Source organism: Meles meles, chromosome 19, assembly GCF_922984935.1.
Source record: "Meles meles chromosome 19, mMelMel3.1 paternal haplotype, whole genome shotgun sequence".
Lineage (NCBI taxonomy): Eukaryota > Metazoa > Chordata > Mammalia > Carnivora > Mustelidae > Meles > Meles meles.
Window position 1 is genome coordinate 17,448,104 of NC_060084.1, and position 23,567 is coordinate 17,471,670.

The 23,567-nt window shown below is 46.3% G+C and overlaps 1 protein-coding gene across 3 annotated transcripts in view; it reads right to left on the bottom strand.

The window, feature by feature from the left end:
* The window catches only part of PRMT7 (protein arginine methyltransferase 7), a 53,784-nt gene that overhangs the window by 20,986 nt on the left and 9,231 nt on the right, over positions 1-23,567 (bottom strand). For all 3 annotated transcript variants that reach the window (XM_045988139.1, XM_045988140.1, XM_045988138.1), the window contains exons 4-8: positions 18,213-18,362; positions 12,097-12,205; positions 6,329-6,441; positions 2,932-3,173; positions 2,529-2,709 (exon numbers count right to left, since the gene is read on the bottom strand). In XM_045988139.1, the coding sequence (XP_045844095.1) occupies positions 2,529-2,709; positions 2,932-3,173; positions 6,329-6,441; positions 12,097-12,205; positions 18,213-18,362 (795 nt within the window). The remainder of the gene's footprint in view (positions 1-2,528; positions 2,710-2,931; positions 3,174-6,328; positions 6,442-12,096; positions 12,206-18,212; positions 18,363-23,567) is intronic.

The following is a 23,567-nucleotide window of genomic DNA, read 5'->3' on the forward strand; positions in this document are numbered from 1 at the left end:
CATTCCTGGAGAGGAAGCAAGCAGCCCGGTGTCTATCTCAATTCCGTGGGTGAGTTCTGACCAGCCCCCTCCCGCCTCCAAACACACACTCAGCCTACAGACTAGGCTGTGCACAGAGAAGTTCATATGCACTCCCTGGAGGCATGCCCACCCAGGGCCAGGCAGCTGAAGGGTAGAGGGGAGATGGGGGACCTCACAGGCCCAGGGTGGAGTCCTGTGCAATCCTGCAGCCGTCATGACCCTTTGGCCTAACCACTAACTCAGGGAGCAGGGGAGCAGCACAGGCCTTTCCCTCGTGTCACCCTATGTACACCCAGAACTAACAGGCCAGCAGTCGAGATAAATCCAGCGCCCAGCAAATGGTAACAACAGAATACAGACAGAATGGTGCACAGAGCCTACAAGGTAGAGAAGGGATGGTTTTCATGGAAATGTTGGTGAAGTTGTAGGGTCTGGAGCCAAATGGCCAAGAAAGACTTCTTGAGACGCTTTTGGTGCAAAATGGTGTTTTTATGAAAGCATGCCGAAAGAAGCCATGGGCAGAAAGAGCGGCGGGCGGCACCCGGATGGTGCGGGGTGGCTGATTATATACCTGGGAGTTGGGGGAAGGTAAGGAAAAGGGAAGTTTCAAAAGGATTTTCATATCCTACGAGGACCTCCAAGATACTGGAGACCTCAGCATTGTCAGGTTAAGGTTGTTGTTCCTCTAGTAAAGCATTAAGACCGCTGGGAGTCTCCTGCTGGAATTTGGGTTATTGATAAGAATGTTTTATTGATAAGAATGCTTTTTTCTTGTAAATCACTAAGACTTTTGTAAACTGAGGGAGACTCAGGTCCTAGAGCTCTATCAGTTAATCATTTGTTTTTCCTTCCCTTGGCTTTCCGAAGGCAGGAATGCCTGCGGAATGTCACACAGAGCCCACCTGGGGGTGGGAGTGGGGGTTGCGTGGTGTCAGCTTGTGCTCCGTCCGAGTTTGCCTTAGGCCCCCTCAAGGAAGGTTTGGCTTCTCAGCACTGAAGCGGCTTTCCCACTTGGACCCCCCTTTGAGTGTGTGTATAGAGGGTAGACAATACATGCACATCAGAGAAAATTCAAAATATATAAAACAGTCTTGGAGTGAAAAGTTAAGTTTCCTTTCCACCCCTAACCTCCAGCCCCCTTCCCAGAAGCGACCACTTTTACCAATTTCTATAAATGCTTCCAAAGATACTCTCGCACACACCCAGCACACACGTAAAGTCAAACACATATATTCTCGTCTTAAATAACACGAATGCTGGCACGCCACACACTGCTGCGCACCTCTTATTTGTGTTTATTTGATGACTGTCCTGGAGACTGTTCTCCAGCAGTGCTTAGGGACCTGCCTCACCCTCTAAATGGATATAGGACAACAGACTTCGCCAGTCCCCTGTTGCTGGCTTCTAGGGTGTTCTGGTCCTTTTTCATTAAGTCAGGGCTGTAGCGAGTATCCTGGCACACACGTCATTATATGCCTATGCAACTTTACCCAGAGCCTAAACGTCTAGAAGTGGCGTCCCTTCCCACAGGGACAAACAGCGTCTCCCCACACTGCACAGAAGCTCTGACGTTCATGGGCCTGCCTTTCCCCACGGCTCCTACCCAGACGCATCACCAACCTTCCTGAACTTTAGCACAAACAGGTGGAAAATAAAGGTTTACATCTGCACTGCTCATACAAGTGAGGCTTAACAGCTTCTCATTTCGTGTTAAAAACCATGCATTTCCTTTTCTGTAGTTCACATCCTCTGCCCACTTTCTATTAAGCTACACGAGATTTTGAGGGCACAGAAAACGAGGCTTCAGACCGCAGTCCTCCATTCCAAGCTGAGCTGAGGCCGTGGGGTTCCATGGGGGCTTGGGGGGTGGTTCTGAGCACCGCTGTGTGAGCAAGCAACACCTGCGGCCCCGCGTCTGCTGGTGCCGTGCATGAACGTCTGTTTTCTAGCTTACCATGGGTCCCCTTGCCTTTTTGGTGCTGTTGTTTTAACTCTTCTCTGACTGGTACCTGGGTGGCTCAGTCAAGGGGCCAGCTCTTGGCTTGTCTCAGGCCATGAGCTCAGGGCCATGGTGGGGACGGGGGTGTGTGTGCGTGTGTGCATATGTATATGTGTGTGTGTGTATGTCTGTCTGTCTGTCTCTCTCCACAGCGGGGAGCCTACTTCTCCCCCTCTCTCTGCCTGTCACAGGGCGTGTGTGTGTGTGTGTGTGTGTGTGTGTGTGTGTCCCCACACTCAGCGGGGAGCCTGCTTCTCCCCCTCCCTCTGCCTGCCGCTCCCCTGCTTGTGCCCTCTTGTGCACGCGTGCGCGCACACTCTCTCTCTCTCTCTCTCTCATTCTGTCATATAAATAAATAAAATCTTAAAAAAAAAAAAAAATCCTGACACAGTCCTCCTGTCTCTAAATCCCTGTGAATCTAAGGTTCAACATGCTACCTTCCCACAACCAAAAGCAGACAAGTTTCCTAATTTACCTGAAAACGTGCTCAACTCCTACCTCTTCTTACCTGGAGCTCCTCTGGGTCTGAGTGTGCCCAGAAGGGGGCCATGGTGCACCTGATCTTCCCCTCAGGGTCCATTTCAATGTCCCACCAGGAGAGAACCACCTGAGCTCGGCCAGATGCTAGAGGTTCAAACTGCCGGCTGTGGCAGGCCGCCGAGCTACTGACTTGCTTGCTAAAGTCCACACTGTGGAAGAATATGCAGGAACTTAAGCATATTTTAAGCTCACATCCTCCATTTTTAAGCTTTTACGGTGACATCGCCAGCAACGAGAGTTGTTTGCAACGGACTCCCGCCTTCAGAAGGTGACCTCAGCTAGATTTCCTTCTCACTCATGAAGAACTTCTAAAGCCCCCAATTCCACCAAATTATCTCAAAGCACCACTGGCTGGGCCGGCTCCTTGGTACCTGAACATGGGCATCACATCACTGAGGGCAGTGAAGTCAGTGGGCAACACCTGGTTCAGCTGAATGTCATAGACAGACGGGGCACCGGGGCAGCTCTCCAGTTCCAAGGGGGGGACGATGACCTGTTCTCCGTGGCCCGTCTGAACGCGGACAGGAAAGAGCTTATTCCACGACCACATCCTCCTGGACTCCACCAGCTGCGCATAGACAGTCGCCCTGTGAGGCACTGCTTCACAGTTTTCCTAAGTGTTTGTTACAAAAACAAAAGAAGAGAACAATAAACCAGTAGATGTATTATAAAACAAACCCACAGCAATTCTCACTGATCAAGAGGCTTGTTCCTTAATATCAGGTCGGCTGAGTAGCATCCAACGCCTTCCCACTCACTATGAGGATGGTGAACTGTTCTTAGCCTAATGTCCTTGGGGAAGCGAAAAAAAGGAACCAGATTTCAAAAAGAATACACATTATGCCTAAAATGATTTATGTCAGGTAAGTTCCCAACTACATGACACTCTCAAATACTTCAAAAATAATCCTTAATTGTCATCATGCTCATTAACTCCCACACCAACTCTGCACAAAGAGTCCAAGTCTGCTAAGCAGTGATGCTGGCACTGGGCTCCGAGTTCTCTTCAGCGCAGCTCACACCCAGACCCAGAACCTTTTTACCGCACAGCACAATGGGTAAGTGTCCACCCTCGGATGACCTGACCTCCTGGCCTCACCAGGCACTGCCAACCACTCCCCTTGTTTGGTTTTGGCTGCAGTGGCTCACCCGGTTTCCGTCCTACCTCTGTGCTTCACCTGATAGCCTCTATGCACCAGGAGGCAGGGGCCCAGCCATGAAGAGGACACTCACAGCTGCTGCTGAAGGGAAATGACAGGCACGGGGTTTCCCTGCCTCCATACTAGAGTCCTCTTTGGTCAGATGACCCTTTGCTATGGGGGCTGTTCCGTGCATCATATGGTGTTCACGACTATCCCTGGCCTCTAGCCACAAGATGCCTATAACATCCCCCTCTCAGTTGTGACACCAGAAACGTCTCCATGCATGGCTCTGGATGAGAAACGCTGTTCTCCCGACTGGCTGCTTCACAGGCTGTGCTTCCCCTACCCATCCTTCAAAGAGAGAGAACTCCCCACAGATCTGGTCTGGCCCATCTCTCTCGATCTACACACTCTGCTGTGAGGGATGTCAGTCAGCCCGTTTTCGTTTACCAAATACTGCATAGCCGAAAGCCTCTTGGTCCTCTCTTATCTGTCTGACCCTCAGGTAGCTCAGACTCTGCCTAAACCAAACAAATCACGTTCACCTCTTCCCCTCCTGCCCGAGCCCGGTCCTCGTCCCATCTTCCCATTCAATAAGGAGCATCACCATCCAATCCAGTCTCCCAGGCCCCAAACCCTGGCATCATCCTCGATGCCTCCACATCTAAGTAATTACCAAGTCTTGACCACCTCCCCCCTCCCCAAGGCTACCTGTCCAGGCCCATTTCTCTGGTCTCAGCCGAGGCCCACCTCAGTCCCAGAGCCTGAATGACTCCAACCACCTTCTAACCAGTCTTCCCACCCCTGATCTAGCATCCCAAATGCTCTCCATGTGCCCGCCTCCCTGCCTGAACCTGGTATCAACCCCTGCTTACAACCCTCCTGTGGCACCACACTGCACAGTGGCCGGTCTCAGTCTAGTCCTGCCCAGCCCTCCAGCCTCAGCTCTAAGCCCACCTCCCACACTACCCATAATGCCAACAACTCCCACCGCACCAGCTCACCTTCCCATCTTTGTGCATGCTGACCTCCACTGAGAACGACCCTGTATGACCCACCAACACTTGATTACTCTTCAAGACTGACTCTGCTCGAGCTTTATTTTCCTTGATGCTCCCCATCTTCTCCTACCACAGCAGGCAGGATCTCACCCCACTGACCACCATTGGGGCGTACCCTCCAAGTGTACTCTGACCCTGCTCACCAACCTGCCTGCTTGGGAGCACACCTTCATATCCCTGGCTGGCAAAATGAAGGCACCCAGTAAATTTACCTCCTAGATCCATCACTGGGTTACTCACCACTGCATGGACTATCTGTCAGACATACAGCATCCTGGCTGCATGACCTCCAACAGGGCAGGAAAAGGGACAGGCAACGCAAGCCTTTGTGAAAAACTGTAACTCTTTCCAGCTCAGACACAAGGTGGGCAGATGAGGACAGAGATTAGAACAGACAAGGGACACCTGGCTACGCAGACCAGCTGAGAAAGGAAACTGCAGACAGCTGCCTGCACACCTTCTTTATTATTAGATGAATTCGAGAAAGGCCAATTGGGCAATACTAGTGTAATTTAAAATATCCTTGTGTTCTCTGTTCTAGGGATTCATCTAGTTCATGGCTTTAATGTGGAGAAATAGAAATAATTACTACCAAAGTTACAATAAAAACATCTTCCATTTTGGAGAAAAGGAGACATCTCACAGTGTGATCACCATCACACATTGACTGCGTAAATAACGTGGCCTGTGGCCCCAACTGCCCTGGAAGGAGCCACATTCTTCACTCTGGCCACACCAAGAACCCCCACACAGGGCCCCAGACTGAGGCAGCTGCAGGCTCGCCCAGATGGTGCCCACAGTACAGGTGGCAGCAAAAGAGGCAAACACTCACACCTTCCCAGCTGGCCTTTGCCTCTGGGGGCATTTGCATCCATAAAAAAGGAAGACCAATGTCTCCAATAACATTGTTAGCATGCCTCTCCCTTCCCCAAAAAACTGCCAAAGATTATCACTATCTAAATTCTTTCGCCTGGAGTGGTGAGAGGGCTTGGCATTCAAGGCCTTCCACCCTCTCTCTGACTTTCCACCATCAGCTCACAAGCCTGCCTGAGGGGTCTTCCCACTGATGCAGAGAACAAGTCTGCTACCTGGGATACCTCTCCTTCTCCTCAGGGCCTTTCCATGTTTCACCCTCTCTCTATATACCTGTATCTCCTCATCCTGGCCCTCATTTGCCAGTCTTAAAACAAATGTTACTGGTGCTTCTGTCGGCCTTTCCATCTGGCCCATCCAGTCTGTACCATCCCTGACCAGTGTGGGTCTTAGAAACAGGAAGGATGTCTTGTTTTTCTTCCAGGATGCTAGAATGCCTTATACACAGGGGACAGTTAAAGAACCTTGGCTGAATTGAAGTTGAAGACAGTTTCTTGCCTTTCAGCTCTAGCCTACGAAGACTTGGTAAGAGCCACAGTCCTAATTAAGGAGAAGCAGAGTCTCCCAGGAATCAAGGGTATCCTAGGGGGATACAGAGGGCTTAGGCTGTGCAGAGCGTGCAGCATCAAGGAGACCTGTGCAAGTCAGCTGAGAGCACAGCAATGTAGCCGAGGGAGGCCCCAGGTCCCTACCTGCACAAGATGTCTGTGCGCATGCTCATAGGAGGGCAGCGCTCCTTCTCCGATCAATTCTGTATCAAACAGCTCTGTGATCAGGATATTGGCACGGCATGGCATGTCACCATCTAAGAAACACAAGGCATCAGAGCCGGAAGCAAATGATCAATGAGAAAAAATAATGACAGCAAATACATGAAAGATAAAAGTTGAACAGTTCATTACGCTGAAAGCACATCCATACATTCAAGTTATCTAGAAGCGTCATGAAACTTTCTAATGGCTCACCAAAAAACCCATTTTGATAGACATACACACATCAAAATACTACCACTGGTAAACACACATCAAAATACCACCATTGGTAAATCTTGGTTAAGAGAATGCAATGCTTGCTATACCACTCTTTTAATTTTTCTGTATGTTTAATATTGCATGGGACTCACAGAACTGGTAAGAAAACTATAAACACCCAAAAAGAAAACCAGGCAAAAATACAAATAGACGGGGTGCCTGGGTGGCCCAGTGGGTTAAAGCCTCTGCCGTCGGCTCAGGTCATGATCCCAGGGTCCTGGGATGGAGCCCCGCATCAGGCTCTCTGCTCAATGGGGAGCCTGCCTCCCCCTCTCTCTGTCTCTGCCTGCCTCTCTGCCTCCTTGTGATCTCTGTCTGTCAAATAAATAAAATCTTTAAAAAAAAAAAAATACAAATAGACAATTCATCACAAAAAAACTAATCAATCAAATATATGGAAAATGTTTCATTATTATTAGCAACTGGAGAGATACAAATTAACAAACTATTAATATATTAGCAAAAATGATTTGAAAAGCAAAACTGAACATCAGTCCTTCAAATATTTCTAGGCTTCATGGAGGCAGAGGAAACCAAAGCTAGAGAGGCTGCGTAATTCCAGTCATACTTCAAGATCCAGGATTCCCCAGTTCCTTACACTAAAGCCCCCTAAATTAAGTTTCTTGCTACCAAACGATGAGCCCCCAAGTAATAGTTGTTTAGGATAGTAGGAGTAGGGGAGATCTTTTGGCTGACTCTATTTCCTGAACCTCTGTAATGTAATGTAATGTAATGTAATGTAATGTTACTTCTACAATTTTAATTTTTAATGAGCCAAGAGACAAAATTAACTTTGAAAGGGGCTATTCATCACAGAGAATTAGCTGTGAACACTCCTAAAGCTGCATGAATTCCAATATGACAAAGCCCACTCATCCTCCCTACAAAGAAGATGAGTCTCGTGGACAACTTAAGGAAAGAGAACATTAAGGAGGCTCAAAGGAGGGTGCAGTACAGAGAGCCTGAACCTTTAGTCATGAAGACCCAAGCCTGGATCCCGCCTTCTGGCCCGGAACCCTCAGTGCTGACTGTCAGTCACCTCGTCTGTACAACAAGGGTAATGAGACCTGCTCTAGGTGGTGGTGGTTAGGACAGCAAAGGTAAGAGCTGCCCACTTTCTACAAAGCAGCCCTGTGCTCCATGTCATGAAAGGAAGCTGACAAGAAATACCTGTCTCCTGGCACAGAGACCACCCTCCCAACGGCCACTGCCCACCCTCTCTGCTATCATGCCAAACTCAAACATAAATACACTGTCCCAAACTGCACCCCACACCTACATGTCTGCTTCTCCTTCTCATGCCTCTGCCTCAGTGGACAGCACCACCAGTCACATGGTCCTGAAACCTGGCCATCCTTCACCAGCTCCAGGAGAGCAGCAGCCCTGCCTGCTCTGTTGGGCATTTTACCCCAATGCCTAGAACTACGCCCAGCACCCAGGAACAGTCAGCAAACCTTAGCTGAATCCGTGATTCCTCCCTCTCTGTCACCCTATGTCCAATCAGTCATCAAGCCCTGCCAATTCTACCTCCTGAATAATTTTTAAGCCAATTAAGTAACTTAAAAGATGTGTTGTCCAATTTGCTTCAAATAAACAAAGCTTTATGGTCCACCGAATCTTCACAAACACTCTTGAGAGCCTGGTGGCTAGCTAGCATGCTGAGTGCTAATGCAGGAGCTATGGGGGGAGCCTGAGGAGGGCAGGGAGCCCCAGGAGGATGGGGAGCTTGAGAAGCGTGGGTACCCCACTGCCTCCTAGGTCTCTGCCACATGACCAGATGGCACAAATGCTCAAGCCTCTGCCTTCGGCTCAGGTCATGATCTCAGGGTCCTGGGATCGAGCCCCTCTGCGGGGAGTCTGCTCCCCGCCCGCCCCCACCACTTCCCCGCCTACTTGTGATCTCTGTCAAACAAATAAATAAAAACCTTAAAAAAAAAAAAGAGGAAACAGTTTGTTCTGCAAGAAGAGAAACAAAGTGACCCCTACCACTGCTCTGGCTTTCTGCCAGTAAGTGCTTTCCAGACTGCTATGGGAAGCAAGAAGTCTGGCAGAATGTGGCAGTCTTGCTGAGGTAAGGAACCAGAGAGGATGCTACATAGAAAAGGGGCTTCAGGGGGCGCCTGGGCGTTAAATGTCTGCCTTCGGCTGGGGTCATGATCCAGGGCCCTGGGATCGAGCCCGGCATCAGGCTCTCTGCTCTATGAGGAGCCTGCTTCTCCCTCTTCCACTCCCTTGTTTGTGTTCCCTCTCTCGCTGTTCCTGTCAAATAAGTAAATAAAATCTAAAAAAAGAAAAGAAAAGGGGCTTTGGGAATCTGACCAGGGCTCCCCTGAAGCCTCTTGCTGAATACACTCACACACACAGAAGACAAGACTGTAGAAAGCCTGGCAAACGATGACCATACCATCTAGGTAGAAACTGAACAATTTCCAGAGCTCACAGAGGGCTGGGAACCATTCTAGTTCCGATCAGCCAGCAACCCAGAGAGACTCTATGAAAGTCATGTTGGTCCTAGTGCGACCAACATCGTCATGGAACAGTGGTTTTCAATGGAGGGTGATTTTGCCCCCACCCCCAGGCCATTTGGCAATGTCTGGAGACCTTTTTGGTTGGCTCAATGACCGGGGCCTGGCTGGTGGAGGTGGGGGGGTGCGGTGAAGGGTACTAGGTGCTTCTACTGGTTAGAGGCCAGGGACAAACATCCTGCAGTATGCAGACAGCTCCTCCCAGCAAGGAATTATCAGGCCCAAAATGTCAAGAATGTCACCGCTGAGAAGCCCTGACAGGGCACATGGCTCAGTATGCGGAACCTGCAACTCTTGATCCTGGGGTTGTCAGTTCGAGCCCCATGTTGGGTGTAGAGAATAAAATAAAAATCTTTAAGAATAAAGTATTTTTAAAAAAGAAAACAAACCCTGACTTAAAGCTATTCCTTTTTGTTTTTGGAGAGTGGGGACAGAGGGGTAGTAGGAAGGAGGGAGAGCGAGAGAATCTGTAGAGGGCTCCACACCCAGCATAGAGCCTGACTCAGGGTACCTCAACTTAAAGCTATTCTAACCCCGCTTCAACAAAGCTTAGAAACAAGCCCTTAGAAACAAACACCTGGGTGGCTCAGTCGGTTAAGCCGCCTGATTTTGGCTCAGGTCATGATCTCAGGGTCATGAGATCAAGCCCCACGTCAGGATCCATGCTGGGTATGAAGTCTGCTTGTGATTTTCTTTCTCTTCCTCTGCCCCATCTCCCTCTCACTGGTAAAACAAATTAAAACAAACAAACAAAAAAAAACCACGAGCCCTGAAATGATCAAACTGATCTGTCAGTAGCCCAACTGCAAGGCAGACAAAGCTTTTAAAGGAAGACAATTAACTCTGATAATCAGCAATGCAAAACTGCCAACATACACAGCATCCGAATACAAATCACTAGACATGTGAAAGAGAAAAATGTCATCCAGAACCAGGATAAGAATTAGTCATAAGAACAAACCTAGAAAAGACAGAAGAGTGGAAGCAGAAGATAAAAAATACTGAAGCAGCTAATACAGATAACGTAACTATTTAAAATAACACACAGGAGCGCCTGGGTGGATTAGTGGGTTAAGTGTCTGCCTTCGGCTCAGGTCATGATCCTAGGGTTCTGGGATAAAGCCCCACATTGGACTCCCTGCTCAGCGAGGAGCCTGCTTCTCCCTCTCCCTCTGCTGCTGCTCCCCTGCTGCTTGTGCTCTCTCACTCTCTCTCAAATTAATAAATAAAATCTTAAAAAACCCACAAAAACATGTAAGAACAATGGGAATTATAAAAAAGAATCAAAGGAAACATTCAGAGACGAGAAATACAGTATCAGAAATAAAAAGTTCACTAGACATACGTACCTTGCAGAGTAAACACCACAAAAGAGAAGATCAGTAAATCTAAAGACCTAACAGGAAACTACCCATGTATATTAGGTGAACCAAGGCGTCCACACGAGTGCTACTCAGCAACGAAAAGAATGAACTCTTGATCCACAGAATGTGAATGAAACCCAAAGGCATCATGCTACAGAAAAGAAAGCAGGCACAAAAGAGTACACATGGATAATTTCACTTACTCAAAATTCTAGAAAAGGGAGCTCTAACCTGTACTGAAGAAAGCACAGCAGTGGGCGCCTAGGGTCAGTAATATGGAGGCAACTGGCTGCAAAGCGTCAGAAGGACTCTCTATGTGCGTGATACAGACATTCTACTGTCCTGATTGCAAAAGAGATTACAAATGTGTTTACATGTGTCCAAACTCACCGAACTATATACTTAAGACGGATGCACTCACTTTGTGAAAATTTGCCTCAATAACAAGGATTAAAAAAACAGGATAACATGTATGTTTCAAAAATAAAGGGGATGGGGTACCTGGGTGGCTCAGTGGGTTGGGCCTCTGCCTTCAGCTCAGGTCATGAGCCCAGGGTCCTGGGATCAAGCCCCGCATTGAGCTCTCTGCTCAGTGGGGAGCCCGCTTCCCTCTCTCTCTGCCTGCCTCTCTGCCTACTTGTGATCAAATAAATGAGTAAAATCTTTAAAAAATTTAAAAAAGGGGGGGGCTACTAATCCATTCTTTTGTGCATGTTTAAGGTTCTCCGTTAAAAACCTTTTATTAGGGCGCCTGGGTGGCTCAGTGGGTTAAAGCCTCTGCCTTCGGCTCAGGTCATGATCCCAGGGTCCTGGGATCGAGCCCCGCATCGGGCTCTCTGCTCGGCAGGGAGCCTGCTTCCTCCTCTCTCTCTCTGCCTGCCTCTCTGCCTACTTGTAATTTCTGTCTTTCAAATAAATAAATAAAATCTTAAAAAAAAAAAAAAAAACAACCTTTTTTTAATTAAATGGAACAGATATCTTGACCTTATATAGAGGCTTCCTTCTCAATTACTATGTTTTTAAAAACTGCAGGGATATCCAGACCCTCACCCAAGAAGTTTCTTTTTCAAAGCTTTCCACCGTGCTCCCCAGGAATCAGTAGCACGTGAAATTTGAGAAGTCTGATTCAAATGCCTAGACTATAAAAATGATTCTGAGAGCCTGGGGAGACTGTGCTACCCAGGCAAATCGCACACCTCGGACACTGAAGCAGGACTTCAGCACAAAGCAAATCTCTCTGCGTCTACTTAGTTTCACTTCTATTTGAGGAAACTCAAAATGCAGAGGGCTGAGTCACACAAGAATTCCAACTTGCTTAAAGCAAAAGGAAGTTTCATTTATATCACTACAGTTGCATGTGATGAGCTCTGGTTTATTCACTGCTGATTTAACTAGCAGAAAAGCAAAGTACTTACCTTCAGACCACATGGGGAGACCCCATTTCTCCTGTGATTACCTGAATACACTTATTTCAGGTAACCAGAATAAACCTTTTCTCTCCTTCCAGTAAAACTTTCAAAACAGTATGTATTAATCTTACCTGGCCCTATGGTCACCTCAGTAGAATGCTTGTTGATAATCTTAATTTTATCAGTAAAGCCATTTTTCTCTACAATCTTCACAGCAGCATCAGCCATAGGCTTGAAAACCTAGAAATGAGAACGAAAACCCAAGGAGAAATGAGCAATAAGTTGAGTAGTAACATCCTAACATCCAAGATCAGTAAGAAATGCCATGATGCAGGTTCTAAGATTTGAAGAGGTCTCCCTCACAGTATTTCCTCTTGAATATATAATACGTACCTCTGTTATCATATGACACAGGCGAAATATTCCTTTCCCCTGATTTGATCTAAATAAAAGAGACCTCATCTTTGGAACTTAAATACTTTATTCTCCAAATGTGTGTCATGAAAATAAATACAAAGGGAAGACATTCCGCTGGGTTTAACTTGCACGAGTTAAATCTTACCGGCCAGGCACACAGCAGAGGCAGGGCTTCCTAAGGAGGTTGCACTACCTAGCATGGACGGCAGGTGTCAGTGCCGAGCTAGGGGAAGGCAGAAGGGAGCCTTGGCCTCACAAAACCAGGACCTGGAGCCGGAGGCAGGACATGTGCTGTCCTCTCCAGAGGAAAGTGAGACTGTTATTACTGTCTTAGTCATTAAGTGTGAACAGGCACCAGTTAAAAACTGTACCAAAGCTCCAGTGGGGCAGAACACAGCCTATATTTTACAGTATTCGAGGCCCTCTGTAATATGAACCACCTTACTTCCCTGACCCTTATTCTCCTCCCACTCTACCCCACCCATGTCTGATACTCTAGCCACACTGATTTCATTGTGTACTAGGCAAGCCTGAGCCTTTTCTGCCCTACCCCCACCTGCCAAAGCAAATCCAACTTTCCAGAGCAGCACATATCCCCTCTTTTCCAGGAGTCTTCCTTAACTTTTCACATGTCCCTAAACACAAGCCCCTCCAACTCTTACTTACTAGCCTGCCCAATTTTGACTGCAAAGATCCAACCACAATAGTGCATAAAACATACAGATGTGTGGCACATACAGACGTGTGGGGTGCCTGGGTGGCCCAGTGGGTTAAAGCCTCTGCCTTCGGCTCGGGTCATGATCTCAGGGTCCTGGGATCGAGCCCCATATCGGGCTCTCTGCTCAGCGGGGAGCCTGCTTTCCCCCGCCCCCCTCTCTCTGCCTGCCTCTCTGCCTACTTGTGACCTCTGTCTGTAAATAAATAAATAAAATCTTAAAAAAAAATTACACAAGGGCGCCTGGGTGGCTCAGTGGGTTAAGCCGCTGCCTTCGGCTCAGGTCATGATCTCAGGGTCCTGGGATCGAGTCCCGCATCGGGCTCTCTGCTCGGCAGGGAGCCTGCTTTCCCCTCTCTCTCTGCCTGCCTCTCTGTCTACTTGTGATCTCTCTCTGTCAAATAAATAAATAAAATCTTTAAAAAAAAATACACAAAAAAAACCCCATACAGACGTGCATGTGGCCACACCCACCAGAGGTAGAAATAGAAAATGATAAAGTAACAACATTTCCATTTTTTCTAAGACCTTTTCTATATTTTCTACCATGAACACATAATTCTTTTATTATAATCAAGCAAGAAATGCTATATCCTTCCATAAAGAATACATATGTGCTTAGCTAGGAAAAGAAATCTTCACAATCTGTTCCAAATTATTTCTAGGATCTGGCTTGATGTTTTTAGATGCAGTCTGAGGGCCTCATGCCCTCAGTTCTCACTCATCACTTTGCCTCCACCCCAAAGTACCACAAGTTCACCCCTCACCCCTCCTGCCTCTTGATGTTATCACTCATCTCCTCCACTGACCCTTCAGGCTCTGACATTCATAGTCTCCTCCTGAGCCATCAAGAACTCAAGATCTCACCCAGAACACTTCTTTCTGGAATGGCCCCTGAAGTCTTCCCGACATCATCTGGCCCTTCAGTTTGGGGAACCAACCTTCTTCCAAGCGGTGCACATGTCCGATCTATGGGTAAGCAAATCTCTCAGGCCAGGTCAATGAGGTAAGTTAAATTGGATTTAACTTTATTCTGGCCAATGATACCCAAGGAGAGGTTTGCTAGAGATTCCAGGGAAAGCTCTTCTTGCTCTTTTTTTTTTTTTTTTTAAGATTTTATTTATTTATTTGACACAGAGGGAGAAAGATCACAAGCAGGCAGAGAGGCAGGCAGAGAGAGAAGGGGAAGCAGGCTCCCCGCTGAGCAGAGAGCCCGATGCGGGGCTCGATCCCAGGACCCTGAGATCACGACCCGAGCCGAAGGCAGAGGCCTAACCCACTGAGCCACCCAGGTGCCCCTCTTTCTTGCTCTTAAAAAAAAAGTGAGGAAAGCAGGACCAGGCTTCATTTTCAAAGATTTTGTCACAGAAATCACTGCAACTAATACACCTTCCCAAAATATTCCTCACTTTTCAAATGTATTAAAAGAGAAGTCTATAGTCATTGCCTATGATTTCTTGTATTCCATCCACTCAACTCTACTCCCCTGAAAATACCACCTAAAGGAGGTCACTTCTTTTTTTTTTTTTAAATAAAGATTTTATTTATTTATTTGACAGAGAGAGAGAGAGAGATCACAAGTAGGCAGAGAGGCAGGCAGAGAGAGGTGGGTGTCGGGGAAGCAGGCTCCCTGCTGAGCCTCATGTGGGGCTCGATCCCAGGACCCTGAGATCATGACCTGAGCCGAAGGCAGAGGCTTAACCCACTGAGCCACCCAGGTGCCCCAAGGAGGTCACTTCTTAGCTACCAACTCAACAGCCTCTCTCAGTCGTCATCCTGCTTAACTCCTATACCTGTGCTGTCTAATACAGGGACCACGTGCATTTAAATGTAAGTTGATTAAAACTGCATGAAATTTAAAATTCAGTCCCCTAGTCATACAAGTCACACTGCAGGTGCTGAGCAGCCCTATATGGCTAGGGACCACTATACTGGTCAGCACAGTGATGGAAGATATTCAGCCTCACAGAAAGTTCTTCCGGGCAATGGTGCTCTTTAACATCTGCACCTGCTGACCACTCCTTCTTTCCCATGATTCTCATGCACTCTGCCCCCTCTTGGCTTCCACCTCTGCCCTCTAGGGTCTCTTTGTGTCTATCTGACCTTGATTTTACTGGTCACTCCTCTTCCCTCACAGGCACAGGTTCCCAGGTTTGCTCTTCTCCTTCTACTCTCTCTCCCTGGACAATCCTACACCGCCAGCTTCACCTGTCACATCTTTAGCAAACGAGTTGCAAATCTACTTGTACCAGCCACTCTCTAAAGGGTCAGACGGGGAAGCCTCGGTGGCTCAGTCGTTAAGCATCTGCCTTAACCTCAAGTCATGATCCCAGGGTCCTGGGATCAAGCCCTGCATCAGGCTGCCCGCTCAGCAGGAAGCCTGCTTCTCCCTCTCCCGCTCCCCTGCCTGTTTTACCTCTCTTGCTGTGTCTCTTCCAATAATTAAATAAAATCTTTTTAAAGAAAAAAAAAGGGGGGGGGGGGGTCGAACGTCCAGCTCTAGGGACCAGCAGGTTCTCAGTCACTGTTTTGGACCTGTCTTTCCTGCTGGCATGCAGCTCAAGTTAAGCTGAAAACCACAGGGTAGTCCAGATAGAATGACCACAGGTTCAAAAGCGGTCACTAAAGAAAGAGCTGGGAGGCCACCGTAAGATGTCAAGAGCCAAAGAGAAGAGATCTGAGAGTCACAGATCAGAGCAGCATGAGAGAAATTAAGAAATCCAGGTAACTGAGATGGGAATATATGAAAAACCCAAGAGCAGAGTCCTCCCAATTCTGTCAAAAAAACATGTTCTCACCCTCTATCTCTAATTAGAAATTGACACATATACTGGTTCCTGAGCTGGGACTTGCCTCTCTCTTACTTAGTATATCCAACATGAAATGCATTATCTTTCCCACAAAGCAAGTTATCTTTCCCTGAACTCTTCTTACCAATTAGTGGCATCACTGCCCCCAGATACCAACGCTAGAAATCTCAACACACTCTCGCATTATAGCTACCACTGTGGAGTGAGCACCATAAGCAGGAACCAAAAAATCAAGTCTCCAAGTCTAGCTATCCTATTTATTCACTGTGGGATTAAGTCTTTAACCTCTCTGGGTCTTAGTTTCTTCACGTGTAATGGATAATAAAATCTAGTTAAGGGTAACTAAGGCAACCATCCTAAAACACAGATTTCTTTTTATTTAATTCAAAAATTTTGATGATATTCAAAAAGGCCAGGAAGTGACTCTTATTGTTTTTACAAAGTCCTCAAACAAGCGCACAGAGTCATACAAACACACCGCTCTCAGGACTTCCATTAAACCTGAAGCCCATGATTCTTACTTCAGGTTAAGAACTAACTCAGGATATGGGAGTTTAAAGTCTTTACTGCAGCACTCAGGTCCTCCATAGTCTGGCTGCAATCCACGTTTCTCGATTTCTACCATGACACCGTTTGCCATGACTCTGAATGACACAACATGGTATTCCCTAGCCTAAGATGCCGCTTTTCTAGACCTTAAGCATGACAGCCATACTGAAGGGATGGTGGGTGGGGAGCTGGAAAAATCTCAGTCGAATACCCCAGGGTGCTACCTTCAGACTTTATACGAGAAAATGAAACACTTCTCATTTTTCTTGTTTTTCATTTTCTTTTTAAGATTTTATTTATTTAGGGATGCCTGGGTGGCACAGATGGTTATTAAGTGTCTGCCTCCAGCTCAGGTCATGATCCCACGGTCCTGGGACTGGGCCCTGCATGGGGCTCCCTGTCTGCTTGGGAAGCCTGCTTCTCCCTCTCCTTCTACTGCTTCCCCTGCTGCGCTCTTTGACTCTGTCAAATAAATAAAATCTTAAAAAAAAAAAAAAGATACTATTTGACAGAGAGAGAGTACAAGCAGGAGAAGCAGGAGAGGGAGAAGCAAGCTCTCCATTGAGCAAGGAGCCAGGTGTGGGACTTGATCCCAGGACCCAGGGATCATGACCTCAACCAAAGGCAGACGATTAACCACTGAGCCACTCTGGTTCCCATTCTCTCTTGTTTAAGTCACTGTTATTTTAGGACTTTGTTATTTGCAATTCATTCCATTATCACAGAAATTTCATAGGAAGAAGTGTTTATTTATTTATTATTTATTTTTAAAGATTTTATTTATTTATTTGACAGAGAGAGAGAGATCCTAAGTAGACAGAGAGGCAGGCAGAGAGAGAGGAGGAAGCAGGCTCCCTGATGAGCAGAGAGCCCGATGCGGGGCTCGATCCCAGGACCCTGAGATCATGACCTGAGCCGAAGGCAGAGGATTAACCACTGAGCCACCCAGGCGCCCCGCAAGAAGTGTTTAAATACATGTCAACCCTTACCAAAAGCTGGGAAGAAAATACACCAAAATTTTAACAATGGTTAACTGTGAGCTAACATGCTATTTTTACTGTACATTTACCATATTTCTTATAATGGAATGCATCACTGATATTATCAGAAAAACAATACGTGTTTAACTGTATATTAAACACCCAATTCTTTTTTTTTTTTTTTTTTTATTTGAGAGCGAGCAAGTGAGCAAGCACACACAAGCAGGGGGTGTAACGGCAGAGAGAGAGGGAGAGAGGGAGAAGCAGACTCCCTGCTGGCCACGGTGCCCGATGCAGGGCTTGATCCCAGGACCCGGAGTTCATGACCCAAGCCAAAGGCACACACTTACCTGACCAAGCCATCCAGATATCCCTCAATGCCCAATTCTTGACAAACACGGTCAGGTAGCTGGCTCTGTGGGGACACTTAAGCTAGCAGGTCTCAACCTTGGTACAGAGTCAAAACTCCCAATGCCCAGGCCCCATCCCGAATTAACTTAAAACTGGTGGGAAGGAGGCAGTTAGGCATCAGTATTTTTTGAAGCTATTTAGTGATTCGGACATGCAGCCAAGGCTGAGAACGGCTATTTCGAAGGAGAAAATGAGCCCCTGGAGAAAGGAATTATGTCTGATTCATCTCCATATCCTCAGAACCTGGCCCTGTGCTTGGCACAGAGTGAACACTCCATGAACATGTGTGAACAAATGGACAAGCAAGGTGCATGAGGGACTTCCCACCCAAGACACAGGACACACACCTGAAGAACGTGACTCACCTCAATGGCATAGCAGAAGTCAGCCCCTGCCGTGACGGCCATCATTGACAAGAGTCCTGTGCCAGTGCCAATGTCAAGAACCAAGGCCTTCTGTCCTCTGTCCTTCACCCTGCTCACAGCAGCCCGGATACCTTGGTAATATTTTATATTCTAAGAGAAAGGGAGAAAACAGCTGTCACTTCATACCAGTTACTATAAATAAATGGAAAGGGACTTTGTGAAGTCTGGGAGTCACGGCTGGCAGCAACAGTGGAAGTCATGATCCCACGGCTTTCTGGCCTCTCAAGGAACAGCACTTGCTAGCTGGGTCAGGCAGACCTTGCAAGACTCCAAGAGCATGGGGTCAGCTCTTCCCCTTTATTTGGCGACTGTCCCTCCCCTCCACCTCCCACCTCTTCTCTATACTCTGCTTCGAGGGGCTGGGGCTCTGCCAATCACATTCTCCTTTTCCAGCTACTCTGTATGGACTACAGGGAAACGAGAGGGCGACCGGAAAGGGGAGAAAACTTATTCCTTCTCAAACAGCTGCTGCTTTCATCGGCATCCTCCGAGGAGTGGCATCTGGCTCCAGTGGCAGCTCCTCTCTGTCCTCTCATCACCAGCCACCTCTGCCCCTCAGGCGGCGGCAACACTCCAGCAGGGGTTCCTCTCAGAGAGCTGAGCACCAGCTCCATAGGGGCTCGCCTTCAAGTTTCTGGGCTCAAGAATCCCACTCTTCTCTGTGTTTCCGCCCTAGGCAACAGAGCTGCTTCCTGCAATTACTACCACTAGGGAACCTCCGTGCTCCCATTTGCTTCCCAGGGCTCCCACATCTGTGCTACCCCGTCCCTGTAGTGACAGAGTAACCTGGCATTGGACTTCCTTACTGGACTCTAATTCACACAGGCTCCTGGTCTGCAAAGTAACACCACCCCCCCCCCCAAAGGAAATCATCTCTTTTTGGTCAGGTATTTGATAGCTTAAACAGATACATGTTCTACCTATCACAGTTTGGCTCAATAGGTACCCTGACCCTTCTGTTGAAAATAACTAATAATGATGAGGAAAATATTTGCAAATCTTTTAAAATTACTAGTAAGAAACATTAAGAGGCCAAACACCTAGAAGTGGATTCCTCCCAACTGAGCCTTAAGATGACTACCCGCCCAGGGGACACCTTGATCACAGCCTGCCAGGGACCCAGAGCCAGGGGTCGTAGCAAAGTTGAGTCCAGATTCCAAACCCACAGAAATAGTGAGATAATAACGCTCTTCAGCCATTAAATTTTGGGATAATCACAACGAACAGAAGACTGGTATCAAAAGGACAGTATTCTCTGACCTAAGTGCAGTCAAATTAGAAATCTCAGTAACAAAAATATAACTAAAGAAAATGAGATTTTTGGACATTGAGAAATTCTAAAATCACAGGTAAAACACTAAATCAAAAGAGAATTAGAAAATATCTAGAACTGAATCTTTAAAACTTACATATTTTTAAAATAGCTAAAGCAGATAGCTAAAAGCAGTATTTGGAGCGAAGTATATTAGAAAAGACAAACGGTAAGGTAAGCATCCACCTTAAAAAATTAGAACAAGGACTGCAACATAACTGCCAAATCAGCAGATGAATAAAAATAATAAAACACAAAAATTAATCAACTAGGGAAATAGACATTTTATAGCATTTTTAATAAAAGTTATTTCAAAAATCTACTAAAACTGATGAACCTCTGGTAAGTCCAAAAAGAAGGGGGAGGGGGAAGTAACCAAAAACTGGGAATAAGGCAGAGAGTGGCAAAGCAGAATATGGTATAGGTATAGATGCTACAGATATTAGAGAAACGAAAGATTATGAACAACTTTTAAAAATGAATTTTTAGGGGCGCCTGGGTTGCCCAGTGGGTTAAAGCCTCTGCGTTCGGCTCAGGTCATGATCCCAGGGTCCTGGGATCGAGCCCTGAGTCAGGCTCTCTGCTCAGCAGGGAGCCTGCTTCCGCCTCTCTCTGCCTGCCTCCCTGCCTACTTGTGATCTCTGTCTGCCAAATAAATAAATAAAATATTTTTTAAAAAATGAATTTTTAAAAAATCAGACAAAGTGGACTTTACACTAGAAATTCAATACAGCACACAAGAGCAAGAAAAAAATGAAATAAGATCTAGAAAGAAAATTGTTATTCACACATGAATGTCTGTGGAAAACCAAATTACCTACACAGATAATTACTATGAGGAAGATTACAGAATTTCAAATCAATAAAAAAAATTCAACTGAGGGCCGCCTGGGTGGTTTAGTCGTTAAGCCTCTGCCTTCAGCTCAGGTCATGATCCCAGGGTCCTGGGATCGAGCCCCACATTGGACTCCCTGCTTGGCGGGGAGCTTGCTTCTCCCTCTCTCACTCCCCCTGCTTGTGTTCCCTCTCTCACTGTGTGTGTCTCTCTCCGTCAAATAAATAAATAAAATCTTTTAAAAAATAAATAAATAAAAATAAAAATCAACTGAAATTTTATGTATCAGCAACAGCCTTTAAAACCTTGGAAAAGGGAAGGATTTCTTAAACAAGAAACAAAAAGTACCAGCCAATAAAGGACATATAAAATAAATTTGACATAAATTTAAGTACTTCCACTTACTAGATGAAAAAAACCACCCCACAAAGACACCTACTACACATGTAACGGACAAGTGATTAGCACCCAAAATATACAAAGAACTCCTATAAATTACCAAGTCACGAAAGAGGAAACATGAAAAGCCAAATGAACAAACAAAAAACCTCAAACTCAGTAGTAACCAGAGGAATGCAAATTAAAACTATACTGAAAGACTAGTTCATACCTACCAGAGTGACAAGACTATAAAAACTGGTTAATACCAAATACTGGCAAAAATGTGAAACAACAAGAAGTATCATTCATGGGTATGAGAATGTAGAGTGGCATGACCGCTCTGGGAGAGAATCGGATGCCACCTACTAAGCTGAACAAACTCAACAGGCAGCAGCTCCAGTCCTAGGTGTACACAATCTAGAGAAAAGTGTGCATATATACTAGAGTACAGGTCCTGGAATGTTCTAGCAGCACTACTTACAACAGCAAAAAGCTAGAAACAACACCAAAGTCTACCAACATAACAGTAAGAAATGACATCTTTATACAACAGAATCTACAGCAGTGAAAATGAATGAACTACAGCTACATGCAAAATGGATAAATCTCAAAAATAATGATGAGCAGGGGCGCCTGGGAGGCTCAGATGGCTAAGCATCTACCTTTGGCTCAGGTAATGATCCTAGGGTCCTAGGATTGAGCCCTGCATCGGGTTCCCTGCTTGACAGGGAGCCTGCTTCTTCTTCTCCCTCTACTGCTCCCCCTGCTTGTGCTCTCTCGATCTCTCTGTCACATAAATAAATTAAATATTTAAAAAGAATTAAAAAAAAATTTTTTTTAAATGGTAAGCGGGGTACCTGGGTGGCTCAGTGGATTAAGCCTCTGCCTTCGGCTCAGGTCATGATCTCAGGGTCCTGGGATTGAGTCCCACATCGGGCTCTCTGCTCAGCAGGGAGCCTGCTTTCCCTTCTCTCTCTGCCTGCCTCTCTGTCTAGTTGTGATCTCTCTCTCTCTGTCAAATAAATAAATAAATAATCTTAAAAAAAATCTATAAAAAAGGTCTATAAAAATCATGAGCAAAGGGACGCCTGGGTGGGCCTCTACCTTTGACTAAGGCCATGATTCTGGGATCCTGGGATCGAGCCCCGCATCAGGCTCTCTGCTCAGTGGAGAGTCCACCGTTCCCTCTCCCCTTGCCCTTCCCCCTGGTTTGTCCACTGACACACATGCTCTGTCTCTCTCAAATAAATCTAAAAAAAAAAAGAGAAGAAAAGAAACATACCTGTGTTCACAACCCTAGACTACACCAAAGAAGATATTCTGATGACAAGTAACCACATGAAAAGATGTTTGACATCATTAATCATCAGAAAAAATGGAAATTAAAAACCGTTTAACATATGGACCCAGCAATTCCACATACACATATATAGCCCAAAGAAACGACAATGTGTCCACACAAAGACCTGCATGTGAATGTTTACAAATAGGACTACTACTATTAGGCAAAACTGAAAACAATCCAAATATTCATCATCTGGTAAATGATAAACAAGATAGGGTAAATCTATATAATGGAGTATCACTTAGCAATAAAAAGGGATGAATACTAATATATACTCAACATGAATGAACCTCAAAAACATGACGAAGGAAAACAGACACGTAAGACTATCTCTCATATCATTTCATTTATATGAAATGTCTAGGAAAGGCGAAGGCAAAACCGCAGTGACAGAAAGCAGATCAGTGGTTGCCTAGGGCTGAGAGCAGGCACAAGGAGTGACTGCAAACAGGCAAGAGATAATTTTATGGGATAATGGAAGTGTTCTAAAATAATAACAAAACGTAAGGCACCAAGCAAAAGTACAGAAAAACTAGTTTACATTGGCTCTGCCACTACCCAGAAAATTCTGACTCTATTTCCTGATAGGGAGAAGCCGGGGGGAGGGTTGGGTAGCAGAAGTTAAAGGGGTAAGTAACAGTCAGGAACATTCCCCCAAGGGGTTTGGATTTTACCTTGACAGCAATGAGAGGCCACCAAGAATGGTGCTAAACAGGGCTCTCAGGGTTTCAAGCAGAAGAGTAACATAGATTGGCATTTCAGGAAGACCCCTTGGGCTGCTAGGTAGAGAAAGAAGAAGAGAAAAAAAATCTTTCCAGCCTGCCTGACTGAATGGATAGCAATGCCATTTGTCCAAATCCTCTGAGGTTGAGGCAAAAAAGGTCCACTGTGCAGATGACACTAAAATCAGGCTCACAGACCCAAGAATCCATTAAGGAACCAAGACCATGAAGCTAGAGCAAATTAGTCAAAACCAGGAACGATGTTTGCCATACATTCTGTAATTCCGCAATAGCTTAGCAAAGGCATGCAGATATTTGATGAAGATCAGGGAGGCACCTAGCCCTCTCTGGTGTAGCCTACAAACTTAATGATGCTTACAGAGATTGCACTGTCAAAATGTTGTCAGAATTCGCGGGCTGAGCAACTAACCAGGGCTGGATGAAGCACACACCACCACCAACACAGCCTCACCATCAGCCTGCCATGGGCCCTGAACTCTCACCTGCACTGAACCCTCGTCTGCACTGCACTTTTCGGTTCCTAAGCACGGCCCTGCACCCTTCGCCTTCAAGGCTCCCCATTTCTGAGCCATCCAGATGAGAACAACTAGTCCAGCCCTCTTTCTTACAGACCAGAAAAGCCTGTGTTGCTAGCCATCCTAAGTCCAGAACTACAACATAATTCAAACAAGAAAACTCA